Source organism: Lemur catta, chromosome 12, assembly GCF_020740605.2.
Source record: "Lemur catta isolate mLemCat1 chromosome 12, mLemCat1.pri, whole genome shotgun sequence".
Lineage (NCBI taxonomy): Eukaryota > Metazoa > Chordata > Mammalia > Primates > Lemuridae > Lemur > Lemur catta.
This window is the reverse complement of record NC_059139.1, coordinates 44,772,286-44,788,610: the sequence shown is the minus strand read 5'-3', so window position 1 is coordinate 44,788,610 and position 16,325 is coordinate 44,772,286. Positions and strand designations below refer to the sequence as shown.

Genomic DNA, 16,325 nt, shown 5'->3' with positions numbered 1-16,325 from the left:
TCTCTTTAAAAAAGAAAAAAAATCCAATGACCATGATAGGTAAAGGGACCACAGCAGAAAGGAAGATGTATTATACTTAGTACCCTTAACAGGATTTTGAACAAGGGGTCCCATGTTTTCATTTTTCACTGAAACTTATGTAGCTGACTCTACCAGTTCTTCATAAAGGTTGCTAGTATTAGAAATTTGGAGCACTTCTCACAGCTATTCTATCTAATTTGCTCTTATTTTTTATTTTTAAAAACTTAGCCTTTTTGAATAGGCCATGCATTCAAAAGCCTCAAAAAGTCAAAGGTCTTTCTCCCACCCTGTTTCCTCTCCTTGACATTTAAATGATATTTACTGAATCTTTTCCAGAATTTCTTTATGCATGTACAAGCATACAAATGTATATTTCCCTCCATTTTATACAAAAGTTAATACACTATAAGCACCTTGTTATTTTTAGTTAACAATTTATCAACTTGTTATTGACCTTAAGTCAAACAATAGTACAGCTGAGGTAGAAGCTGGGACAACTACACGTCCACTTGCAAAGTCTTCCTTACACCGTACCCAAAAACTAACTCAAAATGGATCATTGACCTAAGTGTAAAAGCTAAAATTATAAAACCCTCAGAAGACAACCTAAAGTGATAAATCTTCATGACCTTAGATTAGGCAAAGCCTTCTTGGATATGACACCAAAAACACAAGAAACAAAAGAAAAAATACATAAACTGGACATCATAAAAATGTTTTAAAACTATAGTGCTTCAAAGGAAAACATCATCAAGAAAGTGAAAAGACAACCCATAGAATGAGAGAAAATATTTGCAAATCAACTATCTGATAAAGGACTTATATTCAAAACATATGAAGAATTCTTACAACTAAATAAAAAGACAAATAGCCCAATTAAAAAATCAGCAAAGGATCTGAATGTCAGATATCTCTCCAAAGAAGACAAACGAATGGCCAATAAGCACATGAAAAGACGCTCACCATCACTAGTCACCAAGGAAATGCAAATCAAAACCACAATGCTTTGGTTCGAGTTGGTGCTTGGGGAAAAGAAAACCATGCCATAATGAGGTACTACTACCTCATACTCACTAGGATGGCTATAATCAGACAGACACACAATAAACAGTACTGGCAAAGATATAGAGAAATCAGAACATTCACACACTGCTGGTGGGAATATAAAATCTGCTTTGGATAGCTTGGCAGTTTTTCAAAATGATAAACATAGTTACCATATGACCCAGCAATTCTACTAGTAGATATACCCAATAGAAATGAAAGCATGTCCATATAAAAACTTGTACATGAATGTTCACAGCACCATTATTCTTAACAACCAAAAAGTAGAAGCAACCCAAATGCTCACCAAGTGATGAATGGATTAAAAAAACCTAGCATAACCATACAATGGAATATTATTCAGTCATAAAAAGGAATGAAGTGATTCCTAAAAAAAATTAAACATAGAATTACCATATGATCCAACAATTCCACTTCTAGGTATACACCTTCTCCCCGCCCCCCCAAAAAAGCAAGGACTTGAACAGATATTTGTACACCCATAATGACAGCACCATTATTCACAACCACCCCAAAGTGGAAACAAACCAAATATCCATTGATGGATGAATAAACAAAATGTGGTATACATGGAATGGATGTGGTATACCATAAAATATACCATAGAATATTATTCAGCCTTAAAAAGGAAGGACATTCTGACACATGCTACAACATGGATGAATCCTGAGGACATTATGCTAAGTGAAATAAATCAGTCACAAAAGGACAGATATTTTATGATTCCACTTACATGTGAGGTACCTAGAGGAGTCAAATTCCTAGAGACAGAAAGAAGAATGGTGGTTGCCAGGGGCAGGGAAGTGGCAGGAATAGGAGTTAGTGTTTAATGAGTTTCAGCTGAGATGAAAAAGTTCTAGAGATGGATGGAAGTGATATTTAACACAATAATATGAATATACTTAATGCCACAGATCTGTAAAAACAGTTAAAAAGGTAAATTTTATGTTATGTATATTTTACCACAATATTTCTAAAAACATCAAAAAATAGTTAAAATGGTATATTTTATGTTATGTATATTTAACTTCAATAAATCAATCAACCAATTGAGATTATGTTCTTACCAAGGGGGGTCCTCCCAAGAAGATGGTACCCTGCTTGCGCACAATGATGTTTTCATCCGCCATTGCAGGCACATAAGCACCTCCTGCTGTACAAGAGCCCATGACCACTGCTATCTGAAATCCAAGCACATGACAAATACGTGAGATGCAGCTTAAGCAGTGAATTGTATAGTGTTTGGTTTACAATCCCATAAACGTTACAGTGACCAGGGCATATTACTAGCTGGTCCCTGAACGTCATTTTAAAATGGAGTCCTCTAAATATTTGATATACGTTTCCTGACTTCTTATATCAAAACATTTTGAAGACTTATGTCACACTTTTACAAAATTTATAGACAATTTCCCTGTCTAGAGAGAAGACTGGCTGGATAGACTACTGGCCTGAACAACTAATGCAGAGAAGAAACCCAAAATACTCCCATAACTTTGCAAAGTGTATTAAAAGGATAACTTTTAAGTCTAATAAGTTCCCTACATATTTGCCACTTGACTCACAGAAATACTGAAATAATTCTCAAATGAGTGTTATTAATATTTTGTGTTACCCTGGACACGATACTATCTAAAAACAAAACTAATTTTAACAATGCAGTTAAAAATCTTGCTGAGGCCAGACACGGTGGCTCATGTCTGTAATCCTAGCACTCTGGGAGGATGAGGCGAGAAGATTGCTTGAGTTTAGGAATCTGAGACCAGCCTGAGCAAGAGCAAGACCCCATCTCTACAAAAAATAGAAAAATTAGCTGGGTGTCATGTTGCGCACCTGTAGTCCCAGCTACTTGGGAGGCTGAGGCAAGAGGATCGCTTGAGTCCAGGAGTTTGAAGTTGTACTGAGCTATGATGATACTACTGCACTCTAGCACAGGCGACAGAGTGAGTGAGACCCTGTCTAAAAAAAGAAAAAAAAATCTTGCTCAAATAAAAAGTCAATTGTGTTGAAGCTCGGTGATGTATACATGGGGGTTCACAGTAATATTTTCTCTACTTGTATGTTTAAAATGTTCCATAATAAAAAGCTTTTAAAAATTCTTGCTCAGAAATCAGCAGGCCACAAAGAATAGTAAACATGGGTTTGGCTGATTATCCCTAAACAAGAATAAATAATATCACCCTGGCTGGGTGCGGTGGCTCACGCCTGTAATCCTAGCCCTCTGGGAGGCCGAGGCGGGTGGATCGCTCGAGGTCAGGAGTTTGAGAACAGCCTGAGCGAGACCCCGTCTCTACTAAAAATAGAAAGAAATTATCTGGACAACTAAAAATATATATAGAAAAAATTCGCCGGGCATGGTGGCGCATGCCTATAGTCCCAGCTACTCGGGAGGCTGAGGCAGTAGGATCGCTTAAGCCCAGGAATTTGAGGTTGCTGTGAGCTAGGCTGATGCCACGGCACTCACTCTAGCCCGGGCAACACAGTAAGACTCTGTCTAAAAAATAATAATAATAATAATAATATCACCAAATAAAAATAAGAAAAGTATATAATGGATATTTTTTAAATTATTATCTGAAAGCAGTTTTTGCTACTAATTCCAACATTCCATCAGGTTTCCTTATAAGCATACAAATATCTGTTTTGAAAAACAGCATGTCATACTAGTATTAATGCACAAATGAAAAGTAGCATGAGTTAACATTTTTCCATACAAAGGGCTGTCAAAAAAAGCATTTTTCCTTAACCATAGCTTTTATGTATGTTATTAAAAGTGTCTGTAATATTTATTTGTCAACATATTATAAAGGTGTTTATCACTTATGGTTTTACATATCAATCACCAAGATATTTCTTTTACAGATATCAATGGCTATAAAAATTCTTGCCCACGAGCAGAAGAAAACACATAGCAGTATTTATAATAGCAAAAATATGTAAATAATTAACATATCCATCAATACAACATTTTGAATGTATAAATAAATTTTTAAATGAATAAGTTCTTTAAAAATCTGAGGCAGGCCAGACACAGTGGCTCACACATGTAATCTTAGTACTTTGGGAGGCCAAGGCAGGAGGATTGCTTGAGGCCAGTAGTTCAAGACCAGCCTGGGCAATAGCAAGATCCCATCTCTACAAAAAATAAAAAAATTAGCTAAGCATGGTGGCGCATACGTACAGTCCCAGTTACTCAGGAGACTGAGGCAGGAGGATCCCTTAAGCCTAGGAGTTTGAGGTTACAGTGAGCTATGATGACACCACTGCACCCTAGCCTGGGCACCAGAGCGAGACTCTGTCTCAAAAAAAAAAAAAAAATCTGAGGCAAAAATAACAAAATGCATTTTAACACTTAATAGATCTGGGTGGTAGGCACACAAGTGTTCTGAACTATTATTCTCTGTACTTTCTGCATGTTTGAAGTATTTGATGGGCTTTTTTTGGTCAAGTTTCTGTAGGAAGGACACAACTTCACCCTATCATCCTGTTCTCTTGCACCAGAACATCAGGTTCAGCTCAAACTATTTCAGTACCCAAAAATAAAAAAAGTCAAGGAACTTAGAGAAGAATCACAATGATGTTAGAATCTAAAAGAGAACATTTTACAAAAATAAGACCTAAAGAACTAAACAGGCATAGCAGAGTTCCACGAAAACAACTGGAGAGCAAAAGGAGAGGAAAGAGCAGCAATTGTCAGCAAGTATGCAAAGAGCAAGGATGGGTGGGAGGTGGGGGGCAGGGGAGACAAAGAGGAATTATTTTGTCAAAATGTAGTAAGACAAAAATGAGAGAAATGACACTAAATGCCATCATACCATCTACTATGGACTGAATGTTTGTGTCCCCTCCAAATTGATATGTTGAAGCCCTAATCCCCAATGTGATGGTATGTGGAGGTGGAGACTCTGGAAAGTAATTGGGTTTAGATGAGGCCATGAGAGTGGGGACCCCATGATGGGATTAGTGTCCCTATAAAAAGAGGAAGATCTGTCTGTCCTCCATGTGAGGATATAACCAAGAAGAGGGCCCTAACAAAGAGCCAGACCATGCTGGCACCCTTATCTCTGGAGACTTCCAGCCTCCAGAACTATGAGAAATGAATGTTTGTTGTTTAAGCCACCCAGTGCATGACAATTTGGAATAGCAGCTGGAACTAAGACACCATTAAGGTGGGGAGAGAAGGATGGAGGGGAAATCTACCAGTTTAGCAGAAAAGTCTCACAACTGAATAGCTGAAAAAATATTAGCACATCTACTTCAGGGAATTTTACCACATTGCTGAGAGTACTTTTGATGCCTTTTCTCCACAGTTCCTTTGCAACCAAGGAAATCAATGATCCACCTCTCTGCACCAGATACACATTCTCCAAAAGGGATAGGCGATTCTGGTAAGCAAACTTCTAAAATAGCTCCCAACACTCCCTGACTCTTGGTATTCACGTCCTGTGTAATCCTCCCTCTTGAGTATGTGGTGGGTCCAGTGATTTGCTTATAATGAAGAGATCATGGCAAGTGATGAGATGTCACTTCTGTGATCAGGTCATGAGAAACTAAACTAGGTTTACTATCTTGCTGGCCCTCTCTTGCTGGCTCTCTCTCTTGTCTTCTCTCTTGCTTTGATGAAGGCAGGTGACATGCTGTGAGATGCTCTAGGGAGAGGCCATGTGCTAGGGAACCAAGGAAGGCCGCTGGCCAGCAGCTCATAAGGAACTGAGTGAGGCCTAAAAAGAGCTGAACCCTGCCAACAGCCACGTGAGTGAGCTAGGGATTGGTTCCTTCCTGGTGGAGCCCTGGGATGACTGCAGCCATGTGAGAGACCCAGAGCTACGCTGTGCCTAGACTCCCAACCCATGGAAACTACGAGATAATAAATGTGTGTTGTTCTGTACTGCCAAGTTTTGGGATCATTTGTTCTGCAGCAATAGTTAACAGAGATCAAAACCCATCCATCTTTAGTGACTATAATTAAAGTATATCTGAAGACTTGACACCGACTTTGGAAGTACTTTTTTATTGTTGCTCTTCAAAGAATCTATCTGGAAACTGTTCATCTATTCCAGACAGATGAAATGAGAAAGACCATGAATAGAACTTTATGTACTTTCCCAGAGATGAAAAACCAAGAGCAAGACATGGACAAACCTTGAAACCATTAAGTTAAGTAAAAGAAATCAGTTACAAAAGACCGCTTATTACATGATCCCACTTACATGAAATGTCCAGAACAGGCAAATTCATACAAAGTAGATTAGTGGTTGCCTAGAACTGGGGAGGACTAGGTAGAAATGGAGAGTGACTGCTAATGGGGTGATGAAAATATTCTAAGACTGATTCAACTCTGTGAATATCCTAAAAACTACTGCATTGTACACATTAAATGGGTGAAATTATATGGTATGTGAGTTATATCTCAACAAAGCTGTTAGTAAAAAAAATTTAAAAAATAAACAAGAGCTAGAGTGACTAAATACAAATGAGTCAAAATTCTCCAATGTTTTCATCAATAACACAGGTCATTCTAGTAACAAGTATCTAACAGGCAAAAAATATTGATAAAGCAAGTTCTGATAATAGAAATAAAAATTAAATAAAAGAACAGAGATAAGTTACCAATCAATGACCAGTTATGGTCATACAATTTCTTCTGAGTCATTCACTCACTCACAAAAGGAGACAAAGTGAATGTACACCAAGAAGAGTTCTGCTACTGGGTCTGCCTCTTCCTCTAACAAAAGCAAAAGAATTCCAGGGCCAAAGAACACTGACAATTTTCCATGTCCCAAAGCATTCATTTGCAGTACAAAGATCTGTCGTGAGGCCACAGTGAACAAAGCTTACTGGACAAATGATCTGGAACCCCAGAAAGAAAATTCTCCTGCATTCTCCACTGAGATGGTATATGGACATCAGATGTGTGACCATAAACTTTTCTGACCAGACTCAGAGGTATAGATAGATTTGGCTTGTGTTGGAGGTACAACACAGGCATTGTGCTAGGAAAGGCATCACAAGGACCTACATCTACATCGGGACAAAGGTGAACTTCAAAGAACTCCACTGACAGGCTACCATCCATCCTCTCACCAGGAAGGTGGGCCTGCTTGGTGACAGGGACAAACCAAGAGATCCCTCTTGCAGGTGAAGCCGATTCTAAGTCTTGAACCAAGAGCAATAAAGCAGTGAGAAGGCTGAGAATCACATGCACCTGACACTAACAATACCTGTCATCACCTTCACAGAAGGCACAAGCAAAATTTCTCAGTAAAAGGAAATGAGATGCTATAAACCAAAGGTAATCATCTGGAAAACCTTTAGAAAAAATATCATTACCCTCCAGGTCTGGGATGAACAAACAGAGACTGGTTCTCATTGCACCAAAAACAAATTGCGTATCATAGGTCAGCAGCCTGCCCTACAGAAGGGGTCCACAGGGAGGCAAGAGGTTTGATACCCAATTCTGAAAAGCTATGTGAACTCTAGACCTCCATTCTTCCACTACAAAATTATAGAAGACTACCGGTTCAAAGGAATACTGTGATAAATGTAATACAACTTGGAGGGTAAAAAGTTCTAATTACTTGATGGAAAAGCCATTAAAAATGTAATAATAATTTTTTTAATCTCTACTTCTTTTTCAATTCAAAGTAATTGTGGAAAGCAAATACTGCCTGTATCACATTTTTCCTGCCTTTACCTGAAGAGCCACCATTAAAAACTAAAAACCACAAAATACACATCCCAATTCAATAGCTGTGCAGAATTTAAGAACATTATCCACTACTCTGTAATAGTCATGCTTACCTGCACCAACTGGATAGGCTGAAATGTACACAGAATACAAAAAGTCACCTTACCCAGAACATTGTTTATTCATTGATCTTTTTATCAGAGCCTCAAAGTAATTAGAGTGATTTCATTTCTCCTAGGCCCTATCCATCTCCATAACAGTTTGTAACATATTTTTAAAACAATAAGATATGGTGCCTGTCCTAACTAAGCTCCTCAAAACAATTACCAAGGACCGAAACAAAGAAAACCAAAAAGATACATTTCAATAATAATGAGCTTAACCACACAGTGGCTCATGCCTATAACTCCAGAACTTTGGGAAGCTGAGGGGGGAGGGTAGCTTAAAGCCAGGGGTTCGAGATCAACCTGAGCAATATAGCAAGACCCTATCACTACAAAAAATAGAAAAATCAGCTGGATGTGGTGGTGAACACCCGTAGTTCCAGCTACTTGGGAGGCTGAGGCAGAAGGATCACTTGAGCCCAGTCCAGGAGTTTGAGGCTGTGATGAGCTATGATGACACCACTGCACTCTAGCCTAGGTGACAGAGCAAGACCCTGTCTCAAAAGAAAAAAAAAAAAAGGAGCTAAGCCAAGTGGGGAGAAGGAGGAAGGTAAGGTAAGAGGGAGGGAAGGACACCAGAGAATAATTTTAAGTGCATCCCCAAAAAGAGCAAATAAGCAGAAACACAAAGGAAAAAACAGTGAAAGGCCTAAGGAACTGCAACTAAACATGGCTAGATGAATGACACCTATTTCAGAAGAAATAAACTGTTAACTAAAACAAAAACACCTTGTTGCTGATGACTAGACTATCACTAAATTATAAAAATGAATGGCAATGTGAGACCTAAAGAAAACAAATACAAAGATCCCACTTCTGGGGAGGATCATAAGTCTCACACTTAAAAAGCCAGCAACATGGAAGCCAAAACCTATGTCTTTGTTTGCTGCTGCTGTAATAGAATACCCCAGACTAGGTGCTTTACAAATAAAAGAAACTTATTTCTCCCAGTTCTGGAAGGTGGGAAGTCCAAGAACATGGCACCAACATCTGATGAGGGTCATCCCATGGCAGAAGAGCAGAAGGTGGAAGGGCGAGAGAAGGAAAGAGCATAAGAGATAGAGAGGAAACGAATGCCCAACCCCAGTGATAACGGCATTAATCCATTCGTGAGGGCTCCACCCAATCATCTCCCAAAGGCCTCACCTATTCACACCACCACAATGGCAACCAAGTTCCCAACACATGAACTTTTGGGGGACACATTCAAATCATAGCCCTGGGAAAATAAAAGAAGCACATTCTGAAGATCATTACGGCATCAGGCCATGGATATAGAGAAGGCCCAGAAAAGGTATCCTCACAACATGAGACTCAAAGAAAGACCATCAGACACCAATATACCAAGTATTTAAACTCCAAAAACAAATAAGGGGGTCCTGAAACATACCATGAAGGAAGAAAAAATGGACCAGAATACAAAGGTAAATACCTAGTTTAACTGTCTTTTCTCCTTGAGAGCAAAAAAAAAAAAAAAAAAAAAAATGTTGAAACCTGGATGGTCTCTAGAAATCTGTCCATATTTTTATGGCTGTGGAGATACAGGAAATAACAGAGATATGATTGCCAAGGGACATACTCTTAGAAATAAATGGATGAAAGGACTTACAATGGGCAAATCTAATAACATTAAATAAAAACCAAGCCTGGGTAAAGGTAAAACAGGAACTGCATTCAGTAAGAAAGCTAGTGCTCACTATCAAAATGAATACAAACATAACTGGACTTACAAGTGGTTGATCTATATAATAAAGTATAAAAAATTATTTTTAATCAATTCATGTAAGCCAAAGTCTTAAATAAGAAAACAAACATTAACATTAGGAACTAGAACCACTTAGTATGTTGGATACCAGTTATAAGGAGATTAATTTTATAATTCATAAATATTAAGTAAGCACCATCTCAGGGAAATGTGTGAAGATATTAATATAAAAATTAATCTGATACTGTCTCCAACCTCAAGGAGCTAACAGTCTAATAGGGGAAATTAGTCCAGATATATCTAGACAAAATGGATAAATGCCATTAGTTAGACATAGCACAAGACATATAGGAGGTGGGAGGGAGAAAAGATTACTTCCAGTAAGGGCTTCTGAGATTCCCTTAAAAGGCTGGCATCTGAGATATGCTTTGGAAAACGGGCTGGCGACTTAGCCCCAAAAGGATCCGGGGAGAGAGGGACTGGCATGGGCCTGAGCAGATGGCCATAAAAGGCCATGGTGTGTATGGAGAAGAGTGAGTGGTTCAGGCTGATTGTAGTTTAGGGTCCATGAGCAGTAAGACCAGAGAGGCTGGAATCCGATCACATGGGGTCTTCAGTATCAGGCTACGAAGTATGATGTCTGTTTTATATAAAATATAGTTTGTAACAGGGGAGATACATGAAGAATAACCCTGCAGCAATGCATACAATGTATGGAAAAAGAGAGACTAGGCAGTGTGGGACACTGGTCAGATGAGGCTAGTGCCACAGCATGAGTGGTACCGAAGGCCTGAAATGCCCATGGTGGTGGCAGTACGAATGGAGAGGAGAGGACCAATCCAAAGGTAAAAATCAACAGGACTCAGCAATGTATTCATCAAAGGCTTGTGATGTGTTGATTATGTGCCCAGCATCAGAGCAGCTACTGGGGATATAAAAATAAGGGAGATGTGCATTTTTGACCTAAAAGGATTAAGCAGGGAAATGCAGAGAAAAGAGTCATGGATGACACCAAAGTTTCAATCCTAGGAGAAGAGCAAGAAGGCAGTACCAACAGTAGACAGAAAAACAGATGAAGGAAAAATTAGTGGGGGAAGTTAATGTGTTCAATGTCTAGTTTGCGCCCAAGTCTGAAAAGATAAAGGGAAAAAACAAGGTGTTTTTCCTACTGTCTTACACAGTCACTCAACACTTCTGACATTTGATGTGTGGAGACTCTCCCCCAAACACAAAGCAATCAATTCTCTAGGGAACACCACCTGGGTATCCTATATTTCAGTTCAGTGCTGACACTGCCTACCGGGAGACAGCATCAGCGCTCACAGGTCGAGGGCTCAGTCCCACAAGACTGCCCCCCACTTCAGACACCAATTGCAAGTAGTAGGTTGCCACCTGTACTTATAACTGGCTGGCTATAAATCAGGGCTGCCATTACCCCTTCCTTGGGTTCAATTAATTTGCCAGAGTGGCTCAAAGAACACAGGGAAATACTTTACTTAGGTTTACTGATTTATTAATAAAGGATAGAATAAAGGATACCAATGAAAAGCCAGATGAAGAGATATAGAGGTTAAGGTCTGGAGGGGTCCCTAGCATAGAAGCTTCTGTCCCCCTGGAGTTGGAGTGCACCACCTTCCCAGCACTTGTGTATGTCTGCCACCCCAGAAGCTCTCTGAACCCCATAGTTCAGGGATTTTTATGGAGGCCTCTTCACACAAACAGATCAATTAATTCCATTTCTAGCCCCTCTCCTCTCTCCAGAGAATGGGGCTGAGGCTGCAGGCTCCAAGCTTATGATCGTGGCTTGGTCTTTCAGGTGACCAGCACTATACAGGAGCCCACCAAGAATTGCCTCGTTAGAACAAAAGATGCTCCTGTCACCCAGGAAATTCCAAGGGATTTAGGAGCTCTGTGTTAGAAACTGGAGTCAAAGACCAAATAATAGAACAAAGATTTTCCTAGTATCTTATCTACAAGGGTATTTAGGAACTCTATCTCAGGAACTGTGACAGATACCAAACACTGGAACAAAAGATTCTCCTAGCACCCCGACCACATAGGAAATTACAAGGGTTTTAGGAGTTCTGTGCTTAGGACTAGGGAAAGAGACCATATGTATATTTCCTATTATTTCACACTAAGGTACTAGCAGGAAATCTACAGAGACAGCAGAACCCCTAAGGTTTAGAGGTAGAGAAGTAGGACTAGAGAAAGATCAGGGAGATGACAGGTAATATCATGAGATTTTATTAAATCATTAAGGGCAAGTTCTTGGGTTGGGAAAACTAAATGGAGAAGGTCAGGGCCAGCACAGTGGCTCACACCAGTAATCCTAACACTCTGGGAGGCCGGGCAGGAGGATTGTTGAGGCCAGGGTTCAAGACCAGCCTGATTCCCCAGAGTATAGCAACTAGAAAATGAATTACTGATACCCTTTCTTTTTAAAACCTGTTTTCCTTAGGTAAATAACCTTTATTATACTATGGGAGTATTCCTATCATTCCAAAGGTTCTAATTGGAGACAACCTTAAGATACTTTCTGTGGAAAAAGATTAAATTCTGTTTTATTTTTAAGCTATCCTAGAGTATCTAATTAGCAAAGATACTTGGAGTAAAAAGCAGTACTGTACACTTTATTAATGAAAAATTACCTGTGTAATATTTTTAGAAGACATATTTGCCTGATTATAGAATATACGGCCAAAGTGATCTCGATCTGGAAATACATCCGCTTGTAGAGGTAAATTTGCCCCTCCTGAATCAACTGAAGACAAGGAAAATAAGAAAAATAAGCACATCACCGTCAACAAAATATGCTATGTACCGGAGACTTGTATCAATGACAGCATCAGTGCTTAATCACATTTACACAAAATTTGTCCTATCTTTCTAAACTATTCTAGATCCTCCTTCTCCAATCCCCCAATGTAGCCAAAAGGACTCACTGTTTTCCCCAGACCCATTAAGCTTTCCTGCATCTATGCAATTCTCCTTGAAATGTTTAGGACACTCTCTTCTTTGAGGATCAGCAAAAGTCCCAGAAGCAGGATGAAGTCTTTACTAGGTAAGCTGAAAAAGTACCTTTCCTTCTTCTAAATCAATACAAAAACCAATACAGAATTCACGTGACAATTTATACATACGGCCTTCTGATACTGTTTTTACTGCAGATTAGAATGGTGGATACATATGTCAGCTGAGTTCAAAAAAGAGTTTATTACTTCTTAGCTGAGCAATTACAGGCGTGTTTCCTAGCCTTTCTATGCCTCAGTTTCCTTACCCATGAAATGAAGATAACAATAGTAGTTATCCCATAACAACAGAAGATAATTGTTATTTGGATGACATTTAGTTCAGCACATACTGAGTGCACACAATAAATGTTTAAAAAAAAATTACCTAATCCTATACCCATTATTATCACCTACGACCATGAAGTCTTTTATTGTTAACACATTATGTCTTGTCTCCAATTCATTACGGACTCAACAAAAACACAGACAACATAATCCTCTTCACTGTGTCCCCTATCAAGTTTGGCACAGCACCTGCAAGAAGATGGGCCTCATTTGCTATTTTCTATATGTGCAAAGCAGTTAACATTGTGTGTCAAGCAGGTAAATACACTTTCCCGCAGGGGGAAAAGAAGATCTCTTTATCAGTACCTGTTCAAATACCTGCATAAATGAACAATATATGTCAGAGTTTTACCAGGCTAACTCTATACTCAGGAAGTGCTCATTTTAAACTGCTTTGCATTTAGGTTCTTTCTGAAATATCCTTTGATTTAAATGTATTTAATTTCAAGTATAAAATTTACTTTCATTGGAAATTAAATTTACTTTAAGTTATATCTGCTCAAATTATATAATACTCAAGCATTTAACACAATACCTGGCACTCAAGAGATCTATAAATATTAGCTATTATTTTTTTCATACTTTGAACCCATTATGGTTAACAGAAAAATAAAATATATAGAAGAAAAAAATCCACAAACTTGTAGTAAAAAAACTGGCATACACCAAAATACTATTGGGGTTATTCTTCAGTGATACTATTTTCTTTGTAATTATGGGAGAAATCAATAGTTTTTTAAAATACCCACTAATAATGTCATACATACAGCCTTCTTAACACCCTTGCATTTTAGCAGCTAATAAATAATAGTTTATTTTACAACTCTTGTGACTTGCCCAAGTAGATGCAGGGGAGCCTGTTCTGCATTGCAATTTCTTGTGCCCGTAAATGTTTTTTCACCGTCACTGGGTAGTAGGTGCCTCCTTTGACAGTGGCATCATTGGCAATAATCATACATTCTACTCTGAAAGGCAGAAATTTCATTGGAAAGAGAATATGAGATCTTTCTTCAAAATTAAAGACCAATTACACTCACTACAAGACACGTCAATATGACCTTCAACTTCTAGTACCTATCACCGATGACACTCATTAGTAGACAATCTTAGGATATAAATGCAAGCTTTAATTACAGCTCACATATTCATTTATATATACAAAATGATCACTTTTAACAAGTTTACAAACTCATATTTGATTTTTAAAGACTCACGAGCACTATATTAGTAGTGAAAAACCAACAGCCTAAGCCACATTTCTTAATAGTTCTTTGAATAAAAGGGTCCTAACAAGAAAATACTGCCTCCCTTTGAAAAATCCAAGTCTCAAGGGTAAAGATCTCCCTCATAATAAACCTTCAAAATTCTCCATCAAGAGTACTGAGGTTTATTTTTTGTATTTTCAAAAGTTCTTCAACATTATAGCCATATGGTTTCCTGTACACCTAAAAGAAGTCAAAAAATACAAAATTTATCTTGCTTAAAGTCACAACAAATAGTATACTGAAAACATACAAAAGGCATAATGAGTCATCAACAGTGCCCTTTCTCACCAAAACCAGTTTATTGTATATGAGGACTCAAAAGTGACAAAGAGCAAGGTGGCCAAGGAAAGATCAGGGAAATAGCACAGAGTTGCCAAGAAACCTTAAGATCAGAGGTTCATTTGAAATTTGAGATAACAACAGTATGTTTTTATTTTTTTTATTTCTTTTTTTCTATACAACTGGAGCTCTAACAACAATGTATTTTTTATGAAATTCAATTTTCTCTATATTGACGATGTTTTTGTTATCTCACTTTGTTTTGTTTTTTGTTTTTTTTTTAAGACAGAGTCTCTGTTGCCCGGGCTAGAGTGTCGTGGTGTCAGCCTAGCTCACAGCAACCTCAAACTCCTGGACTCAAGCTATCCTCCTGCCTCAGCCTCCGGAGTAGCTGGGACTACAGGCATGCGCCACCATGCCCAGCTAATTTTTCCTATATATATTTTAGCTGTCCATATAATTTCTATTTTTAGTAGAGACAGGGTCTCACTCTTGCTCAGGCTGGTTTCAAACTCCTGAGCTCAAACAATCCTCCCGCCTCGGCCTCCCACAGTGTTAGGATTACAGTGAATTCTTTCTCAGTTATAATATCCAACATTAAAATAGCTCTAGTGAAAAGATAAAATCAAGCCCTTGCCTCCATGGAAAGAAATCACTGACGGGCTAAAATACATTCACCCAATATAGACCCCTGGTTAGTGGTGTTCACAGAGAACAACTTGAGAATGTGTGAAAAGATTTTTGATTATATAGTTTAAAATCTGCAGTAGTTTTAAACAAGGCTGTGTTCTGGTACCTAATTCGTTATTTGCTATCATTATGGAGTAAAGAAGATTCCACTTCCAACTAAAGAAAACAAAAACACAGTATTTTCACATAAGCATGACATAATTTCATTATCTCATTCTGGATACACAGATAACTTGGCCTATAAGTTAATTCCTGTCATTCATTCATTTATTCAACAAATATTTTTTATATGCCTTCTATATGCCATATCCCATTCTAGGTACTAACAGCACAATGGTGAACAAGAAGGGCAAAATTCCTGATTTCACAGAGCTTCCATTCCAGTGGAGATCAGTTAGGGGCGGCAAACAATAAATAAGCTAACAAATACTGCTGGGTGTGGTGACTCCTGCCTACAATCCTAGCACTTTGGGAGGCAAGGTGGGAGGATCACCTAAGGCCAGGAGTTTGAGACTAGCCTGAGCAAATAGCAAGACCGATCTCTACAAAAATTTTTATAAAAACAAGACCTGGGTGTAGTGATGCATGCCTATAGTACTAACTACTTGGGAGGCTGAGGCAGGAGGATCACTTGAGCCCAGGAGTTTGAGGTTGCAGTGAGCTATGGTGATGCCACTACACTCCAGCCCAGGCAACACAGCGAGATCCTGTATCCAAAAAAAATAAAAATAAAAATAAGCTAACAAATATACAAAATAATTTCTGACTGTAAGTGCTATGAAGATATAAGAAGGTAATATAACATATATAAGTATTATAGTATTAATTATTATAAAATAAGATATAATAAATCAAGGTAATTATGGTGGGAGCTATGTTAAGATATATAGTCAAGGAATAATAATAACAACAACCCATACTTATATGGCCTTACTATGTACTAGGTACTGCTGTAAGACTTTACATATATAGGTTGTTTTACAGATCTGGAAACAGGCACAGAGAAATTAGGCAATTTGCCCAAGGTCACCAACTAACAAGTGATATAGCCAGGATTTAAATCTAGGCAGCTTGGCTCTGGAGGGCATG

General features: G+C 38.3%; 1 protein-coding gene across 2 annotated transcripts in view; it reads right to left on the bottom strand.

Moving 5' to 3' along the window:
• The window catches only part of MCCC2 (methylcrotonyl-CoA carboxylase subunit 2), a 59,189-nt gene that overhangs the window by 25,011 nt on the left and 17,853 nt on the right, over positions 1-16,325 (bottom strand). For both annotated transcript variants that reach the window (XM_045565837.1, XM_045565838.1), the window contains 3 exons: positions 13,840-13,967; positions 12,295-12,407; positions 2,154-2,267 (listed from right to left, as the gene is read on the bottom strand). In XM_045565837.1, coding sequence (XP_045421793.1) covers positions 2,154-2,267; positions 12,295-12,407; positions 13,840-13,967 — 355 coding nt within the window. The remainder of the gene's footprint in view (positions 1-2,153; positions 2,268-12,294; positions 12,408-13,839; positions 13,968-16,325) is intronic.